General features: G+C 36.6%; 1 protein-coding gene across 3 annotated transcripts in view; it reads right to left on the bottom strand.

Moving 5' to 3' along the window:
- Positions 1-691: 691 nt before the first annotated feature.
- ERCC6 (ERCC excision repair 6, chromatin remodeling factor) overlaps positions 692-16,440 on the bottom strand; it is a 43,051-nt gene continuing 27,302 nt past the window's right edge. For all 3 annotated transcript variants that reach the window (XM_054636874.2, XM_054636875.2, XM_054636873.2), the window contains 13 exons: positions 15,275-15,445; positions 14,652-14,828; positions 13,159-13,275; positions 11,643-11,738; positions 9,643-9,861; positions 8,814-8,924; positions 8,251-8,370; positions 7,138-7,232; positions 5,419-5,564; positions 4,637-5,332; positions 3,829-4,030; positions 3,430-3,508; positions 692-3,009 (listed from right to left, as the gene is read on the bottom strand). In XM_054636874.2, the coding sequence (XP_054492849.2) occupies positions 2,581-3,009; positions 3,430-3,508; positions 3,829-4,030; positions 4,637-5,332; positions 5,419-5,564; positions 7,138-7,232; positions 8,251-8,370; positions 8,814-8,924; positions 9,643-9,861; positions 11,643-11,738; positions 13,159-13,275; positions 14,652-14,828; positions 15,275-15,445 (2,658 nt within the window). In that variant the 3' untranslated portion in view covers positions 692-2,580. The remainder of the gene's footprint in view (positions 3,010-3,429; positions 3,509-3,828; positions 4,031-4,636; positions 5,333-5,418; positions 5,565-7,137; positions 7,233-8,250; positions 8,371-8,813; positions 8,925-9,642; positions 9,862-11,642; positions 11,739-13,158; positions 13,276-14,651; positions 14,829-15,274; positions 15,446-16,440) is intronic.

Here is a 16,440-nt window from a genome sequence, read left to right as displayed (position 1 = left end):
CTTTTATTAGTAAGATTTAGTGGTTTTTTTCCCAGTTTTATTCCTAAATTAACATCTGTATTTTGATTTTTTGTTATCCCCTCTTTTTACTGAGGTAAGAAAACAAAATATAAGAACACACACATTCCACATAAGTGATTTTTGGAATCATGCACAAATAAAGTCGCAACTACCAACTACAGCACTGAGTACTTGGAAACTGAGACAGCTAAAATACAACATTTGTTTGACTATGCAACACTGTTAGTGAGGAACTGCTTCAGGTATTCTGTGGAGATGTGAAAAGAATTCACTTTACACAGGTAAAGCTAAACAAACAAAAATCGGATGTTTTATGGACTGAAAGTAGAATTTTTCTGAAATATCTCTACTACATTAAAATGTATAGTAGCTATATTATATTCTAGGAAAACTTTTATGTATAAATCAGTAAATCTTTAATCACATATGCTTTTGAGATCAACTACTTACAAATATTTTTTGAGTATTATATTAGTACTTCTTCAGTCCTTAAAGATTTTCAACAAATGCAAGTACTGGAAAAAAGCTAGTTAGGATGCATAATTTGAAATTGTATGGATAATGGAAATATAATTAAAGATAATATTAATAATTTGGTCAGTGCACAGCATACAGGAGAAGATACCTCCCTGCCCACTCTTCCCAGTGCCCAATGACTTCTAGAACACACTTTTGTTTTTCCTTTTTTAATAAGTCCATAAAAGCCAAGAATTTATAAAAAGTACATGCAAGTCTATTTACATTAACAGACCAAGAAGCTGCAAACTCTCCTTAGTATACAGGAACGATGTCTTTAAAATTGGGAGTTTAAATGAAACAGGACACCAAACAGCAGCTTGGCTGACTGCTGAATTCCTGGTTTGCTGCTGGGATAAGACACCCAAACCAATTCACAGTCTGCATAGATTTGAAGAAAACAGAAAATTGGTTTTACTCTTTTTCTGATCCATTTCAAGTCATATCAACAGCAGTTACAGCCCAAGTTCTTTGTTTCACCTGTTTTCAAAAGAGGGAATGTAAGTGAATATAAATGGGATCAGAGAAAGAGATGTTAGGAGAAGTCCCATCTTCAAATGCTGTCAGGAAAATAAACATTCTTGAATTGCCTGCCCTGCCCTGCCTAATTCCAGCCTCTGAAAAGTCAAGAAGGATCACTTCTTGCAAATCTCTACACACCGTTTATCACTGAGCAAAAACAAGAGGAAAAGCCATTGGAAGTCTCTAAAAGGTTTTTTTTTACAAAAAGAAAGTTTGTATTCTTGTTTCACCATTCATCTTTGAATATTTATACTTCCACTTAAAGTAAACAAGATAATTTCATAGTGAACAAAAAAGCTAAAACTAGCTCAGCTTTCCATAGCATAGGGATAGGAAGGACATTAGGCATATGTAACTATTCCTAGTTTAAGCCATACAGTAATTCAATGTTGCTGCAACAATGCGGTTTTCTTCTCAAAATCTGTCCACATTTTCCACCTTAAAACTTCCTTGTGTAGCACACAAGTGCCTTGAAGACAGACCCAGTGTTGTACCTGGATTTGCTACAAATAATTGGTATTAAAAGTTTCTTGACAGTTGGCTAAGTTCAAGTTTTCCCTACCCATAGAAGATGAATGACACATAACTCTGACATATGCTCCAACTATGCCCAAAAATGAGTATGGTGAGTAAAACACAGTGACACCCTTCCCCCTCTGACCAGCTAACACCCCAGTCTATATCAAGGTATAAAATTTGAAGTGGTAAGAGGTAACTGGCCATAAATCACAGTGAAACATATGAACATTAAGTAAGTCCACAACTTGTGACAAACATAACAGTTACTGTCACCTCAGTTTTAAAAAATACTGTAGAGCAAGCACTTGCCAGTGGTGTATGGGATTGTAACTGGATTGCTGCTTATGGTGTTAATGGGTGCTCTGGAATTTAGTAGGTTTTCCATAATTTTCAATTGTCAGTTAACTCAATATCCTGCTACACTTTCAAATTTTTGTGATTAAAACTTCATGGCATTAGAATTATTTCCCAAGTTAGTTAAACATTACAAAATTCTCACTACTGATGCAAGTTACAGAAAATTATTCTGAAGCACTTGTCAGTACAAGTGAATCTCTCATGCTAACTAAAATCATCTCCCCTCTGCCTTTTTTTTTTTATGGCACACTGTGTGCCCTATGGCCATTCAAGTAATAAACAGGAAATCAAGGAAGTAGTTTTCCAGAATTTCACAGAAATCAAAGTCTTACAATCCATGGCAACCTCCATGGATCTTATTGTAATAAAAGGTCAGTATATGTTCTTCATCCCATTTATATTAAGATTTCTTTTGAAGAAAAGGTGCTGATAGTTTGTATTGTTTCATCCATGAGGTAGATGGCACTTTTATATAAATAGTATAAATCAGAAATTAAGTTAGCTTTAAGCCTGCAACAAGTCCTGCACCACTGACTGTATTCAGGAATACAAAATACTTCAAAATTTTCAAAGTCACACAGTGTTCCTCCTTGGAGAGGAGAATGGTGGTCAGCTGGACAGAGAGGTGCCTTCACTGATCAAGGGTCACCGGAATTCTGGCTTCAGCCTCCAGACCCCTTCCCCATTTGGGCTCCTATGGAAGGTGCAGATATTGCGGAGCAGCTCTCTGAAGACACAGGAGTGCTCTGCAGGCAGTTTGGACTCAAACTCCTGCAGCAGCTCCCGAGTGCTGGCCTCGCCATCCACGCGGGCCTGGAACGCCAGGAAGTTGCGCAGATCCACGAGCAGCTCATCGTATTCTGTGGAACCCGGGACCGGGGCGGGTGCGGGCTGATGACTCTCATTGCCCTCATCCCTTGTCTGCTGTGGTAAAACAAGGTGGTTTCTTGCCCTCATGCGAGCTAATAAAGATGAAGAGTCCAGAGCACTGGATGATGATTCTCCAGATTTTCCATTGAAGTGCTCACTGGAACTACACTTCCTTATATTTTGTTTCTTTATTGTATCTCCATCCTGCAAATAAACACACAGACTATGGGGAAAATTGCATTTTGAGACCCACAGAATTTATTAAACAAAATCTGCGTGTTGTTTAGACTTAAATAACAAACACCACCACTCAGAACTTGGTCATCTGAAATATACCATAAAGATGTAACGTATTCAGGTATCAACTTTAGAACTTAAGAAGCAAAAAAAAGCTTTGCTGGTTTTGAGACAGATAAGCAAACCATGGTGCAATTTGTGACTGCTGTATCTAACTAGACTTCATCAAAACAAAAAATCAGTCATAGGTAACTAAAATTCTAATCATACATAATCATAATCATACAACAAATGTGTGTGACACATCTAAGTCGGATTTATCGCATAAATCATAACAATTCACATATATCAGCTATTAAAACAGAAATGTTAGCTTCTGCTTCTTACCTTCTGCTTCTTTGCAGGTGATGCACAAGTGGAATGTGAAGAAAGCAGCATGGAGTTTCTTTTTTGGCCAAACCGACTCCTAAAAACCCACAAAACAATTAACTCTATGAAACATCCTTCTCAAAATGACTACGATAGTTTCTCAAAGACAGACTGGGTTTGCGTTTTAGGGCTCTCAAGAGCCCTCTACTAAGCTCTCTCTTCTACTGTGCAACAATAATGCTTTCTTTGTACTTCAGAATGGATTACCTATGCTTGTAATATGCTTTCATGTCTATATTACATATAAAACACGCCCTGATACATGTTACTGCAAATACTAAGACCAAAAAATGTATATCTTTAACATCCTAAGCAACTCCTCTGTTTTTGGGAAAGCAGAGTGAGAACTGAACTCACTTTATTCCTGATGGTGCACCTGAAAGACCACTCGTGCCTGTCCAGGTTGGCACACCAGAAGCAGCTCCTAAACACTGCTGACGAGACAGTCTCAGGGCTCTCAAAGCGTCCTGGGCCACTCTGCTCGCTTCTGCTTCCTCCAGCACATGATCTGCATTGGAGGCATCCATAATGGCATCATGCTTCATAACACTGTGTACCCCTAAAACCAGAGGATAAAAAAGGGGAAGGACGACATTTCTTAATTTAAGTGAAAATCAAATACTCACTTTTTAGGTGAATGCCACAATTGCATTTTTCCTTCTTCAGGGTGATTATAGTAAGTACATCAGTATAGTAATTTCTAATGAAAGAACCCCCTTCTTTATCAGTTAAGCAATCAATCTGACAGCAAATCACTTCTGGTGTGCTGATGAGGTCATTATTCACAACAGACCTGGCAATTATGTGGGCAAATTGATAATTTCCATTGTTATGGACAGGACAGACAGAAGTGAAACCCTTGTGTAAATGAAGGTTGATTACATCCTGGAAATATCCAGGAGAAACACTGCACATACTTCTATATCCAGAAATGTGGATCTCTCTGAACAGTTTGTGCAAAGGTAACTAGCAAATTTGAATTAAAGTCAACTGGAATTAAATTTAAATTAAATTTAAACAATGAACATTTGATGTTTCATTAAAGTAACAAAACAAACGTTTTTTATTGCAGCTCTAACCATCAGAGTAACAGATCTGCTCTTTCCCTCATTTGCGTAGGTTTTATATACATCTGTTTAGTCAGCAGCCAAACAACAACTGTTACCTGATTTTTTGAAAAGTTTCTGCAAGACATAGTCATCATTTTTCTTTGAGTCTTGCTCTTCACTGTTCTCCCTTCTGTATTGCTTTTGTTTCACAAGATGAGGAATGCGCTTGCCTTCGAATTTGGCGTCTTTGTGATGTTTCTTCTTCGACTTGTCTCTGTGGCTCTCATGTGACAGCACATCCACCTTGTGCTTTGTTTTTGAGATACACTTAAAATGATTATTATCAATTTGCCCATCTTCAGTTTTAGCATCCTGCTGTTCCCAAGAGCCAGCTGCATCACAAGCGAGGCTGAGATCTGTCCTGGCATCTGCATTATCTGCTCCACGTCCCTCACCAGCCACCACGGCAGCCAGACCTTCTGCATTCTCTGCAGACCCTGCACTGCATGGCACTGACTGGGACATGCATTTCTCATCACTTTCTAAGCATTCTTCCTTGCTTTCATTGAATGAATTTGTATCAGCAGCAGCTTGTGCATTATCTTTTGTGTAGCTATTTTGGTCAAAGGCTTCCAAGGTTCCCTTGGTTTCCTCACTTGTCTCTACTGCTTTAGAAGAAGAATCTTTCATGTGTGTGGTGGAATAGGAATTGGAGGACTTCTTCTTGTGTGAGCTGCTTTCTGCAAGATGGACGTCACGTTTAGAAGTGCCATTAGCAGGTGGCTTTGGGACTTGAACATCTGAACCAGTACCTGAGGGATGAATAAAATTAGTATCCATTTAACAAACAATTAAGACATTTTTTCTTCCACACAAACAGAAAAAAACTCCCATGTACCTGCAAAAATTGCACTTGTTTCTGTCCCCTGAGACACATCTGGGCTGTTCAGAGTAAATAGTTCATACAGGTCATTGGATTTGAAGAAGCGATTCTGCTTAGGGTCTTTCAGCACTCTGTTTGTTAAAAACTGTTTGAAGATTTGTCTAAAAAAGAAAACAAATATTTGGTGCATGAAACAATGCCTAACTATGTTTAAGTACTGAGTACAGTACTTAAACAGAAAACTATAAGCACAAACATTACCCTGCAGAACAATTAAGCAGTGGGAAGACAATGTTAGTTTCCAAAAGACCATCTTGAGTTAGTAACTTCCAAACAACCAAGTAAATTGTTAAACACAGGGATTTATTATTTTTTTAAACAACCCCATAACACAACAGGTAACCACTATCCTGAGATGTCCTATGAGGCATCCCTTAACTAAGCAATAAATAACTTCACAGCTAGAACTTTTTTGTTCATTAAAATTGAAAAGCTTGCATATGTAACAATAGAACAAACAGAAAGCTCCTGAAAGAAAAAACTACAGCTTGTTAAAATGACAACATTTTATGGGTTCAATTGATTGGAGGAAACAAAAGCAGCAGAGTAGCTCAGTCTGATAGTGATGACTGCATGACAGACAAGAAAAGGGGAATCAAGACTTGTGGCTGAGAAGAAAAGAGCCCACCTACAGAGGACCAAAAGGAAAAAATCTGTACAAAGCTGCAAGAATCTTCTAGTATTGGTAAAACTGCTTCTGTGCCATGTCTGTAGTACATAGTGCCTAGAGCAAAAGCTGTTTTATTCTGTACAAAAAGTACATCCTTAAATGGAATTGGAAATAGTTCTCTTGAACAGTTTTATCACACTTTTGGTTCTGCTGAGATTAAGCTGGGAAAATATTTTTAAATTCAGTGGTCAAAAAACTAAGTTTTCATTTACAGGCAAGAAAACATAGGAAAACAGTAAGCATGGGCATTTCATTATTTAGAGCTTTTTGTTCTTCTGAATTTTCCAAGAGGGTATTTCAGTTCTGAAGAATGAAGTCCAGACACAGGATTCCCATGTACATTCATCTGGAATTCATGTGAGTGAAGCTAACTACTGAGAAAGCTGAATGGGAAAGCAAACCAAAAAGATTTCATTGATTTTGAAATACAAGCACTTCAAAGGCTTTAGCTACACTTTGGAATAAATAACATGAATATGACTGGTAGTTATTGGGATTTAATTCTTTCACTTTGGAATGAATTGGGAATAAAATCAAATTGGGTTTGCAGAGTAGTAAATAAATCTACGTGCCACATACATCTTGATACATCCCAAGGAGAATATAAAGAACTTGATGATTTTAATTTGCATTTCAGACTAGTTGAGTCTCATGTTTTGAATAAGGTGCTGACTGTTTTCTGTCTATGCCTCATACTATGTTTTACAGGGAATTCTGGATGTGCTGGACACAGCTGCTGGAACAGACTGATTAGGTATATTTAACACATGTATCTTGCTGCTAGGGATGGAGCAGTACAGCTGGGAGTATAGTATGAGAAAAAGGTTCTCCATTTCTCAGTAGGAATTTTTAAAAGTTTTCCGTGATGTGCCCACCTCGACCGAGGTGGGAGATTAGAAGCAATGTGTGGACATGCACAGTTATGTCACTGTTACACCACCTTGGATTTGCTAAAAGCATTTTTCTGAGCATGCAGCTGTATCCAAGAAATCCTTTTGACTGACCTGTGGTATATCTTCTCCTCAATAGTCCCTGCAGTGAGCAGCCTATACACAGTCACCTCTTTCTTCTGGCCTATCCTCCAAGCACGTTCCCGAGCCTGGAACACAAAGGTTTGGTTACCAGATATGAGCCTCTCCAACGTGTCTGACAGAGAGCTAATGATAATGCTCTTTCAAACTTAGCTTGGACATTAACAATTACTTCAAGAAGTGGCATTTCTAGAGCATAGGATAATTAACTCAGCAGGACAGGAAAAAGATCTAGAAAGTCTCCAGTTGTACCAATCTATGCAAAAATTGCCAATACATAGATTATGTTAAAATCAGAATTTTACCTAGAATATGTACTTTACATAGACTTATTCCAGAAGGAAATTTCCCAATAGAGTGTTAACACACACCTTTCCTTTGAATTTTTCTTCTTTAACTTAACTGAAATCTTTCCTACAAACATCTTGAACCAACCACTAATACAGAGCACTGTAAGTCAGACACTTGCAGATCTCAGAGCTACACAGGATTGCTATAAAAAAGCTTTTTCCTCTCAAACTTGTAAGCACCATATAACTGCTACATGATTTGATAAAAGAGAGTCTTACCACACTGTGAGTAAGATAAGATGAGATAATGAACAACTTCTAAAAGCTTAGAGCAGCTCTCTAAGGTCACAGCTACGTATCATCTAGTGAGAAAGCCAGTGTGAGCAGCATCTGCTCTCCTCTTCTCACCCTGCATTATCACCACCAGCAGTCCTGCCTGTTCAAGAGCTTACACAGCTGTACTTTCCCTTCAGAAACATCTGGTTTATTTATTTTAAAAACACAAGGTCATTTGAACTGTTTGTTTGACTGCACTGTAACTGACTACATGAATCAACAATACTGAAGAGTGGTAAGGTATAACAGCATATACCTTATGCTGGTGGGAACCACTTAAATTGGCTTTGCCACAAGAGTAATGATAATGTGGAGCTGCACCCTAAGTGACCATTGCTGGGAACAGCAACTTAGGAAACAGCAACATAGTGCTTTACACTCTTTGAGGAGATAAATGTCATTTCAGCTTCAGTTTTATTTCAACTCAGCTGGTAAATGGAATGTAATAAATCAAACTCACCTGTGTGTCTACACTGGGATTCCAGTCAGGATCATAAATAATAACCCGGTCAGCACCAACCAAGTTAACTCCAATGCCACCAACACGAGTTGTTAGAAGAAAAAGAAATATGGATTTATCCTGTGATACAAGAGAGAATTTACTAAAGCAAGAATTAGCAAAATGTAACATTAAAAAAATAATCCTTTCCTGGATTATTTTATCAGCATTATAGGCAAAGATGCAAAGGAAGCCAAGAGAAGGAATGCATTTTCCTTGCTCATCTAGTATTTCTTTTGACAAATTAAAGTAGTCTGATCTAAATTTCATTTACTGTTATCCAATAAAATTGCTTTTCCCCCTTCTCAAATGTGTTTCTTTCCTTAGCAGAAAACCCAACTTTATGTATGAAATAAGAGATTACTTTTTTCCCCTCTCTTACAAATACAGGGGTTTCATTTCCCTGAACTCCTCAGGTTTGTGTCTCCAACCTGAAGTAGTATATTTAAAAACAGAAAAAAAGGAATGGAAGAATTCAATCATACTCATTAATATGTATTCATGTGTGGGAAGGAACATCTCACCTCATTGTATTTTGTTACAAGAGGCTGTCTGGAAGCTACTGCTGTGGTGCCATCCATCCTGAGGTAGGAATAGTTTCTGTATCTCACAAAGACTTCAAGTATTTGCATCATCTGTGGTGATGGAAAAGATTTAATGAAATCCAGATGTGAAGACTGAGCATCTATATGATGAACCTGTAAGAATTTCTAGCACTAACTGCAGTGTCAATCAAACAAACAACAACAATGAAAAACCTGAAACACTTAAATGACAGAAAAACAACTTATGTAAATGGGGCAAAAAAATTTCACAGCTGAATGCAGTGGAATATTTGAGCTTGATTTGGAAGTTCAGGGCCATAGCTCCAAGACAATTAAGCAGGCTGGTGTGCAGCATCCCAAGGAAATCCACAGAAGGAAGACAAAACAGTGAGTACGCAGGGAAAACAAACAAAGGTCACTGCCTGTGCCACTGTCCTGAAGGGAGCGATTCTGACGATCAGAGGTGCACAGACACCGCAGAGAGCATGAAAAGTGATACCAACTGTGTCCTGGAACTACACAGCAGGGACAGCCTGGGACCATGTGGGCACAACTGACACAGCTTTGACCCAGTGTATTGAAACTGGGCCACTGCCACAATGCTCACAATGCTGTGCCATTTCGGTAAAGCTTGCTGAGTTTGGGAACTGGTCTCTGATTATTCCAAAGAGATCAGTCATTTCAGTAAGATATTGATTTTATGAGAAAGACACTACAAAAGGTGGTTCTACTTACAGGTTTTTTGGAACTCTCACACACGTTTTAAGTACTAGTAATAGCTAAAACTAAAAACAATAGCTCATCTTACCTGTCTTGACTGAGTAAAGAACAGCACTCTGTGACCTTGCTTGTGCCATATTTTCAGCAAGGATTCTACCACTATCATTTTTCCAGAACGTTTCCAATATCCAAATTGATTTGGATCCTCTGCTTCAGCATCTGGCACACTCTTCAGAAGTCTGGGACTATCAGCAACAAAGTCAGGGTGATTGCAAATCTTTCTCAAAGTTGATAGTCCTAAGAGAATCTAAAGAATACAAGAGAAAAATATTTCTTTTTTCATGACGAATACTTGTCCTTATGGCTTGTGGGAAAAAAAAATAAACAGCAATAGATTAATCCACTCACCATTAATGTTTATTTTTAATAATGTTTTCATGCTAATACTTGCTTAAGGGAAAGTTTTAGGAAAAATCAGTACAAAAGAAAGTGATTGAAATTTTATGTACTTGTCAGCCTATTCTGGTGACAATGTTAAGGGAATTCTGCAACAATATCCACACTAGTAAAACCAGTCCCTCCCTAGCTGTTAGGCCATGTTTTTCTCACTCAAAAGGAAAAATGCCACCAATTTCTTTCTTGAAATCATGAAATTATCATGTCTTTCCTTCCAACTCCTATCATATTAGCAGGTAACTTAAGACAGACCTTGAGGATAGTCAGTATGCCCACCAGAATGCATGATAACAAAGAATAAATGAATTAACATATTTGAACAAACATACAAAACTGAAATTACCACTTTTGATGCCATGTTAGGAGAATTCTATTCAGTTATTCATTCAATAATATTACAAGTGTTATTTATACTTCTGAATATTCTGAAAAATGAACTAGCTTGAAACAATGAATCCCTCTATCTTTTAGCACTACAAGCTGGATGAGCCTGCCCATAATTTATGGTTTGTTTTTACAATGCTGTTTTTCAGCTGGGATTCACTGTTGTCATCACAGAATATCTAATAAAAGCATTGACATTTACTGTTCAAAATTTTCAGATCCCTAGTAAATATGATAGCCCATTTTGTAACATCTTAGGTAAATTTCTGCAGAGTCTTGTACCAGCCATCTCTAAAAGAACAAGCTCCTTAAAGAAAATTTCACTGGGATAATTAAAATGGCTATGCACTTGAAAAAATTTGCCCACTATACCTTTTTGAGATCTGGAAAATTAAAAAAAGTCAAAACAGTAATAAGGTCAACATGTTCTGTGTACAGGACTGCAATATATATGGCCATGCTGACCATACCACTGACTGGAGCCACTGGGTATGCAGCAAGAATGGATTTCACAGCTCACAAGACAAGAAAATATGGTGAATTACACATTATAGCCAACACATAATACCTGTCCTCCTACTAACAAGGACGAAAATGGAAGGGAGACACCTCCATTGCATGCATAAAAATGTCAAACAAACCAGATGTGTGCAACATAGGAGCCACAGGGAATAGCAGATTCTACACAGGCAGCAGCAGCCAGCAACTGAAAATGTACCCCAATTATGCCACTTTCTCTTTGGGCCACAGCAATTACAACACTTACATTATGAGGATGGAGGCAGAAGATGTTGAGAAGTGACTAGTAAGACAGTAACAAGGATGTTTGCTTATTTGCTCTGCTTTCTGTTAATACTGTGAAATCATAACGAAGTTATCACACCTGAATTGTACTCCCAGGAGTAACTATGCTTTTCCTTTGCTTCACTTGGGCAATTGGTTAAAAGCATGAATACAGTTACCTACAACAGGTCATCCAAAAAGCAGAATTTGTTCCCAAGATCACAAACATACTGTGAAGTTCATTCCATTCCTACTTTTATCTGGTCATGTCAGTACATATGGATCCCTAACTCCAATGTATCTCATCTAACATTTCTGAGAAAAAAAATAGACAACTACAAAAACTGAATAGAGATCAGTGTGTTTGCTTCCCCTACTGCTCAGAATTCAGCTAGAAGAGTGCAAGGGCCAATCCATGATTTTATCCATCAAACCATACCTGTCACTATCCTTATTAATGCCCACCTGCATGTCTCCATTGAGAATCTGGTAAACTTCTTTAGAGTTGATGTAATTTTGATAGATTTGGCGCTGCTCCTCTGTCAAACGGCAAAACAGGACCTACAAAACAAACCAACCACTCAAGCCCAACCTGTGGGAATTTTAGAATTTTACCATGTGCTACAGTGAAAGTTCAAAGATGTGTGACATACAGAAATACTAAGTCAAAAGATACTGCATAGAAATCACTAGAAATAAAAAAAAAAGAGAATTCAAGAGAATGAACATGATCATCAAGATGTGTTTCATGAGTTTTATGTGCTCTTTCCCAGTAGTTAGATCTTCCCCTCAAATCGCTTTAGTTTTGGAAGTGCTGCCATTTTCTAGTTTTAATGAGGTAACTGTGCAATGTTAGCATTCTCTCAAAGCTGTTTATAGTAAACTCTTTCCATTGTGCATCAGTCACCTCCCTTACAACTTGCAAATTCTTAGAAGTTTAGCAGATGTGGTCTGTCCTGTCTTTAGACCTTAAGCATGAAATATAATGATTTTTTAGGTGTTCTGACGGGCTAAAATTGAACAAAATCACTTCCTTGCATCCTGCAAGGCACCCAATGTTATGCTCTATATCAAACTGATGTAGTGCCCTGTGACTGGCAAGAGCAAAAATCAAATTTATTTAAACTGTCTATGATCACATTCTTTAGATTAAGGAGCCCAGACTCTTTAATATCTAGACATTAAGAAGTTGGTTAAAAATAGTATATAGAAATTAAAAAATTGGTTTAAAAAAGATCATTAGGCTGCATATACACAGTATGGCCTATTTATTTATTATGTACCTTTCAGGACTGTCTTACAAAGACTAACATGTCTACTTCTCTTTTAAAGTGAGAAGACAGGAAAGGAGTCAGAACAGAACATAAATGCCTGAAGCACTGAAACCTGAAGAAGCAGCTAATAATTACAAGTGAGTATTTGTAGGAATTTCAGTTAACCAATACTTTCAGCCTCCTCTACTTTGAATGAAAATGTTTCCTAAAGAAACATGCCACCTTGTAGTAAAGCAAACAAGTTTCACACCACAAGGCTAGTATTTTGAAAATTTATTATAATGTATAGGCCAGCTAGCTTGCAATATGAACAACTGCCAGCAAGTATTTCTGTATTATTTGCTGCCCAAATTAATCTTTCTAGGACAGGAAACAATGCTGAATTGTTTCCTGCTGTACAAAAGGAAACAGACAGACAACTCATTTCAATGCACTTGAGACCCAAGGGGACAGCATTAAGTAGCCCTGACTCCACTTCATCTACCCTTTACTTTTTAGATAAGTGAACTCATACAGACCCTGCAAGACAGCAGTAATTTGATACTCAGTACAATGGTGAAAGAATATGAATCTTGAAAGCTCTGCACCTTATCTTTAGTTAAACCACCATTTTATCTGCTACTCGCACAAATTATTTCCAAATTTTCATGAAAGACTGAGTTTTGGGGAGAGTGAGGACTCGGATCTAGTAGTGAAAATAAGCAAACCTGTTCATTTTTATCTGGAAGTGAAAGGCTCATTTTTACATCAGCCTTCATTCTTCGCAGTAGGTAGGGGTTTATGGTGTCCCGTAACACACATGCACATTTGTATGCAGTTTTTACCTGAAAAAAGGAAGAATCGGCACAAGTTGTATTTTGGTTCTTGATATTAATTCCAGCAACTAGCAAAATTATATAATCAGCAATAGGAAAATCCTAATAAAATGGATAATAAAAAAATTTAAAAAAAATTAAAAAATAAAATAAAAAGAAATAATATCTATAGTTTCTGTTCAACACAACATGAATTGCAATAAAATTTATGTTAGTAACAATAAAACTGAGTAAGGAAGGCTTCCTCAGATACCTCAGATTACTCTTTAAAAGAGACCAGAATAAGATATTTAATTTAGAAACCAAAGAAAGAAGTGAATATAAATCTGTACAAAACCAAGATCCTCATGAAAAAGTACTAATACATATACTGAAGATCAAAAAAGAAGCCTGCAGCAATGGTGGTTACCAGACAATAAGTGAAGATTAGTGCACACTTGAGACCTCTAAGAAAACATCAGAACAAGAAAATCCCCATGATCACAGAAACGAAAGGTCACTCGGGCCCTAAATGGAGTATGCAGTTCTATAAGGGGTAATGGATGTGTGAGATAGGTATTAACTGTAATAATGACTAAAAATAACTTAATTTGTCTTAAAACAAGGCAAACAATATAATAAATTATTTATATATAAAAACAATTGAAAGGCCAACTTAGTACATTACTAATACGTATACAAGAGAAGTACTTAAACTTGAAAATAAAACTTCAGCAATGCATGCATGGAAAAACATTAAAAACAGTAGTTAAAAGGATACAAATTTAATAGCATTTATATGAAACTTAGTCTGCAGATTATGATGCAGACAATTTATTTACTATCTAGTTAAAAACAGAAAACTATTTAAGCTATCCTCAATATTGAGAAACACAACTACAAAGATTAATAGACACTTATTCAAAATAATTTCCCAAGTAATTTTTTGCTTTCAAAATTAGTTTATCTACTTCCAGACTTCCAACACCTAATTTAGCTTTTTAAAATAAAAACTGTTTCTAGACAGGATTTCAGGATTCCACTTACTGCATAGTTTGCCAAAGCTTGATAGCAAACAGAAAAGTTCTATTTAAATACATTAAAATGTGAGATCAGTCACCTTCCATTCCAATCTGTTTATCCTCATAGCAAAAAATACTTCTAATGACCTAAACTTTAGGGCTTTTGACAAGAAAACCTTGTATATAAGGTGCATTCATGTATAAATGAAACAGTCTCAGCTGAATGATTTTTTTACACAAGCAGCAGTAATGCATACACACAGCTCTTTTTTTGGTTAGTGTCTAGAACACACAGCTTTAAGTACATTTAGAAGTTGATTTAGAAACAACAGTAATGGCTGGAACAGTTTCCTTCAAGCAAAATGATATTTTGGATGCATTTACCTGGACAGGAGAGGCATTGCAATATCCTCCCATGGTTATTGGGACAGAAAACTGCTCCATGAACACAGGGAGGGTTCCCAATTTTCCTGGGAATATAAAGTCAAAGAGGGACCAGAGCTCCTTTAGGTTATTTTGCATAGGGGAGCCAGACAAGATGATTCGATGGGGTGTGCGGAACTATTAATAAAAACCACAAAACCAAAAGAAAGTTATTTTCATGGTTCCTGGTGTATCCTGCCTCCTACCTCAGAGGATATTCACCTCCACAATCAATAAATTCTCATGCCAAAATATGTGGCCTCACACTCATGAAAAAAACTAGATTTTTGCAATACACTGTTCACAAAGTGTTAGCAGAAAATTCACACCAGCAATCTGACATTTATCAGTACTGATAAATTACTATGCAACTTAAAATTTTAAATTTTTTTTCCTCTAGAATACTTGTGTAAATTTACCCACATAAATTCATTAAAAACGTTAAGTAAGTTAAATAGTCAAATACAGACCATTGTGATGCATGCTTTTATTATTTTTTAATGATCAAACATATATTTTTATGATAGGCTACTAGACATTGGAGCCTCCTCCAGAGCACTTTAAATTTATTTTTTATAAAGTACCTGCTTGCATGCAAGTGTGACTGCAGCATTTGGATTTCGGATTTTGTGACCCTCATCCAGAATGACATAGTGCCAATCATACGTGTGGATGTTGTCTTGCATCAGACGAATGTACGAGTAAGATGTAATTAAAATCCCATGGCATGAAGCAATTTCATGAATTAATTTCACCTAAAAACAAAAGGTGAACATTGTCAGTGGGACAGAATCCTCAGGGCTACACACACAGATTTGCTACCCAAGGTACGTTTATAAGTAATATAAAAGCAGATCTATAATTTGCTTTGCAAAGAAAATAAGTATATGCAAGATTTTGATTATATTATTCTTAGCTCCTCTGTGAAAGATATGAAGCACTTGAATACTGTGTTATAGCAATTGAGAATTTACAAAAAGCCTGGTCAGAAGGAAACAGTGGTTTTTATTTTAAACTTTTCAAAGGTAATGTCTGAAAAACCAAACATTGTATTTGATTAACGTAATGGGTTTCTTCAAGTTCTCCTATATTCTCTTCACAAACCCAGCTTTGTGTACTGCAAGCAAGAATGTTAGAGGAAAATTAAACAAGTGAAATACTGAAAAACAAATACAAAAATCTATTTATTTAATCCTAAATTCTGTCTAACCTTTCTCATTATAAGATTAACAGAGTTGCTACCAATCTTCAAATTTTTGCTTCTCTTGTAAGCTTTAGCCTTTCCCCAAGTTTTTACTAGCCTTTATAGCTGCAAGTTATGTAGGGCAGGGACAGTCTATATAATTTTTGACAGTGTTCAGGACTCATCTTTATTGCAGTTATCCTCCATGTATGAATCTAGAAGACTTAAACAGCAGATGAAGAGAAGGGAAAAACAGAAAGTACAACTACCACTAAATTTGCTGAAGTAAAGACAAACCCATTATTACTAGAAGTGCCTTTTAATTAAAACACAACCCACAAAAAACAATTAAAAACCAAACAAAAGGGAAAAACCCACGTCAAAAACTCAGATGGTGTCAATATCCATGACCTTTTACTGTAAAATTACTTACTCACACACACTCCAAGATTCAAAAAACTCTTTTAACTGTTCAGGAATATCTGCTTTCTGATTATCATCTCCTGATAAAACCACAACACATTATTTTATGTTGGTATCACAAGTCTCAAGAGAATATGTAATCTT

Source organism: Agelaius phoeniceus, chromosome 9 (genome assembly GCF_051311805.1).
Source record: "Agelaius phoeniceus isolate bAgePho1 chromosome 9, bAgePho1.hap1, whole genome shotgun sequence".
In the NCBI taxonomy this organism is placed as follows: Eukaryota; Metazoa; Chordata; class Aves; order Passeriformes; family Icteridae; genus Agelaius; species Agelaius phoeniceus.
The sequence above is the reverse complement of the archived record's forward strand: the minus strand, read 5'-3'. Positions and strand labels throughout refer to the sequence as shown.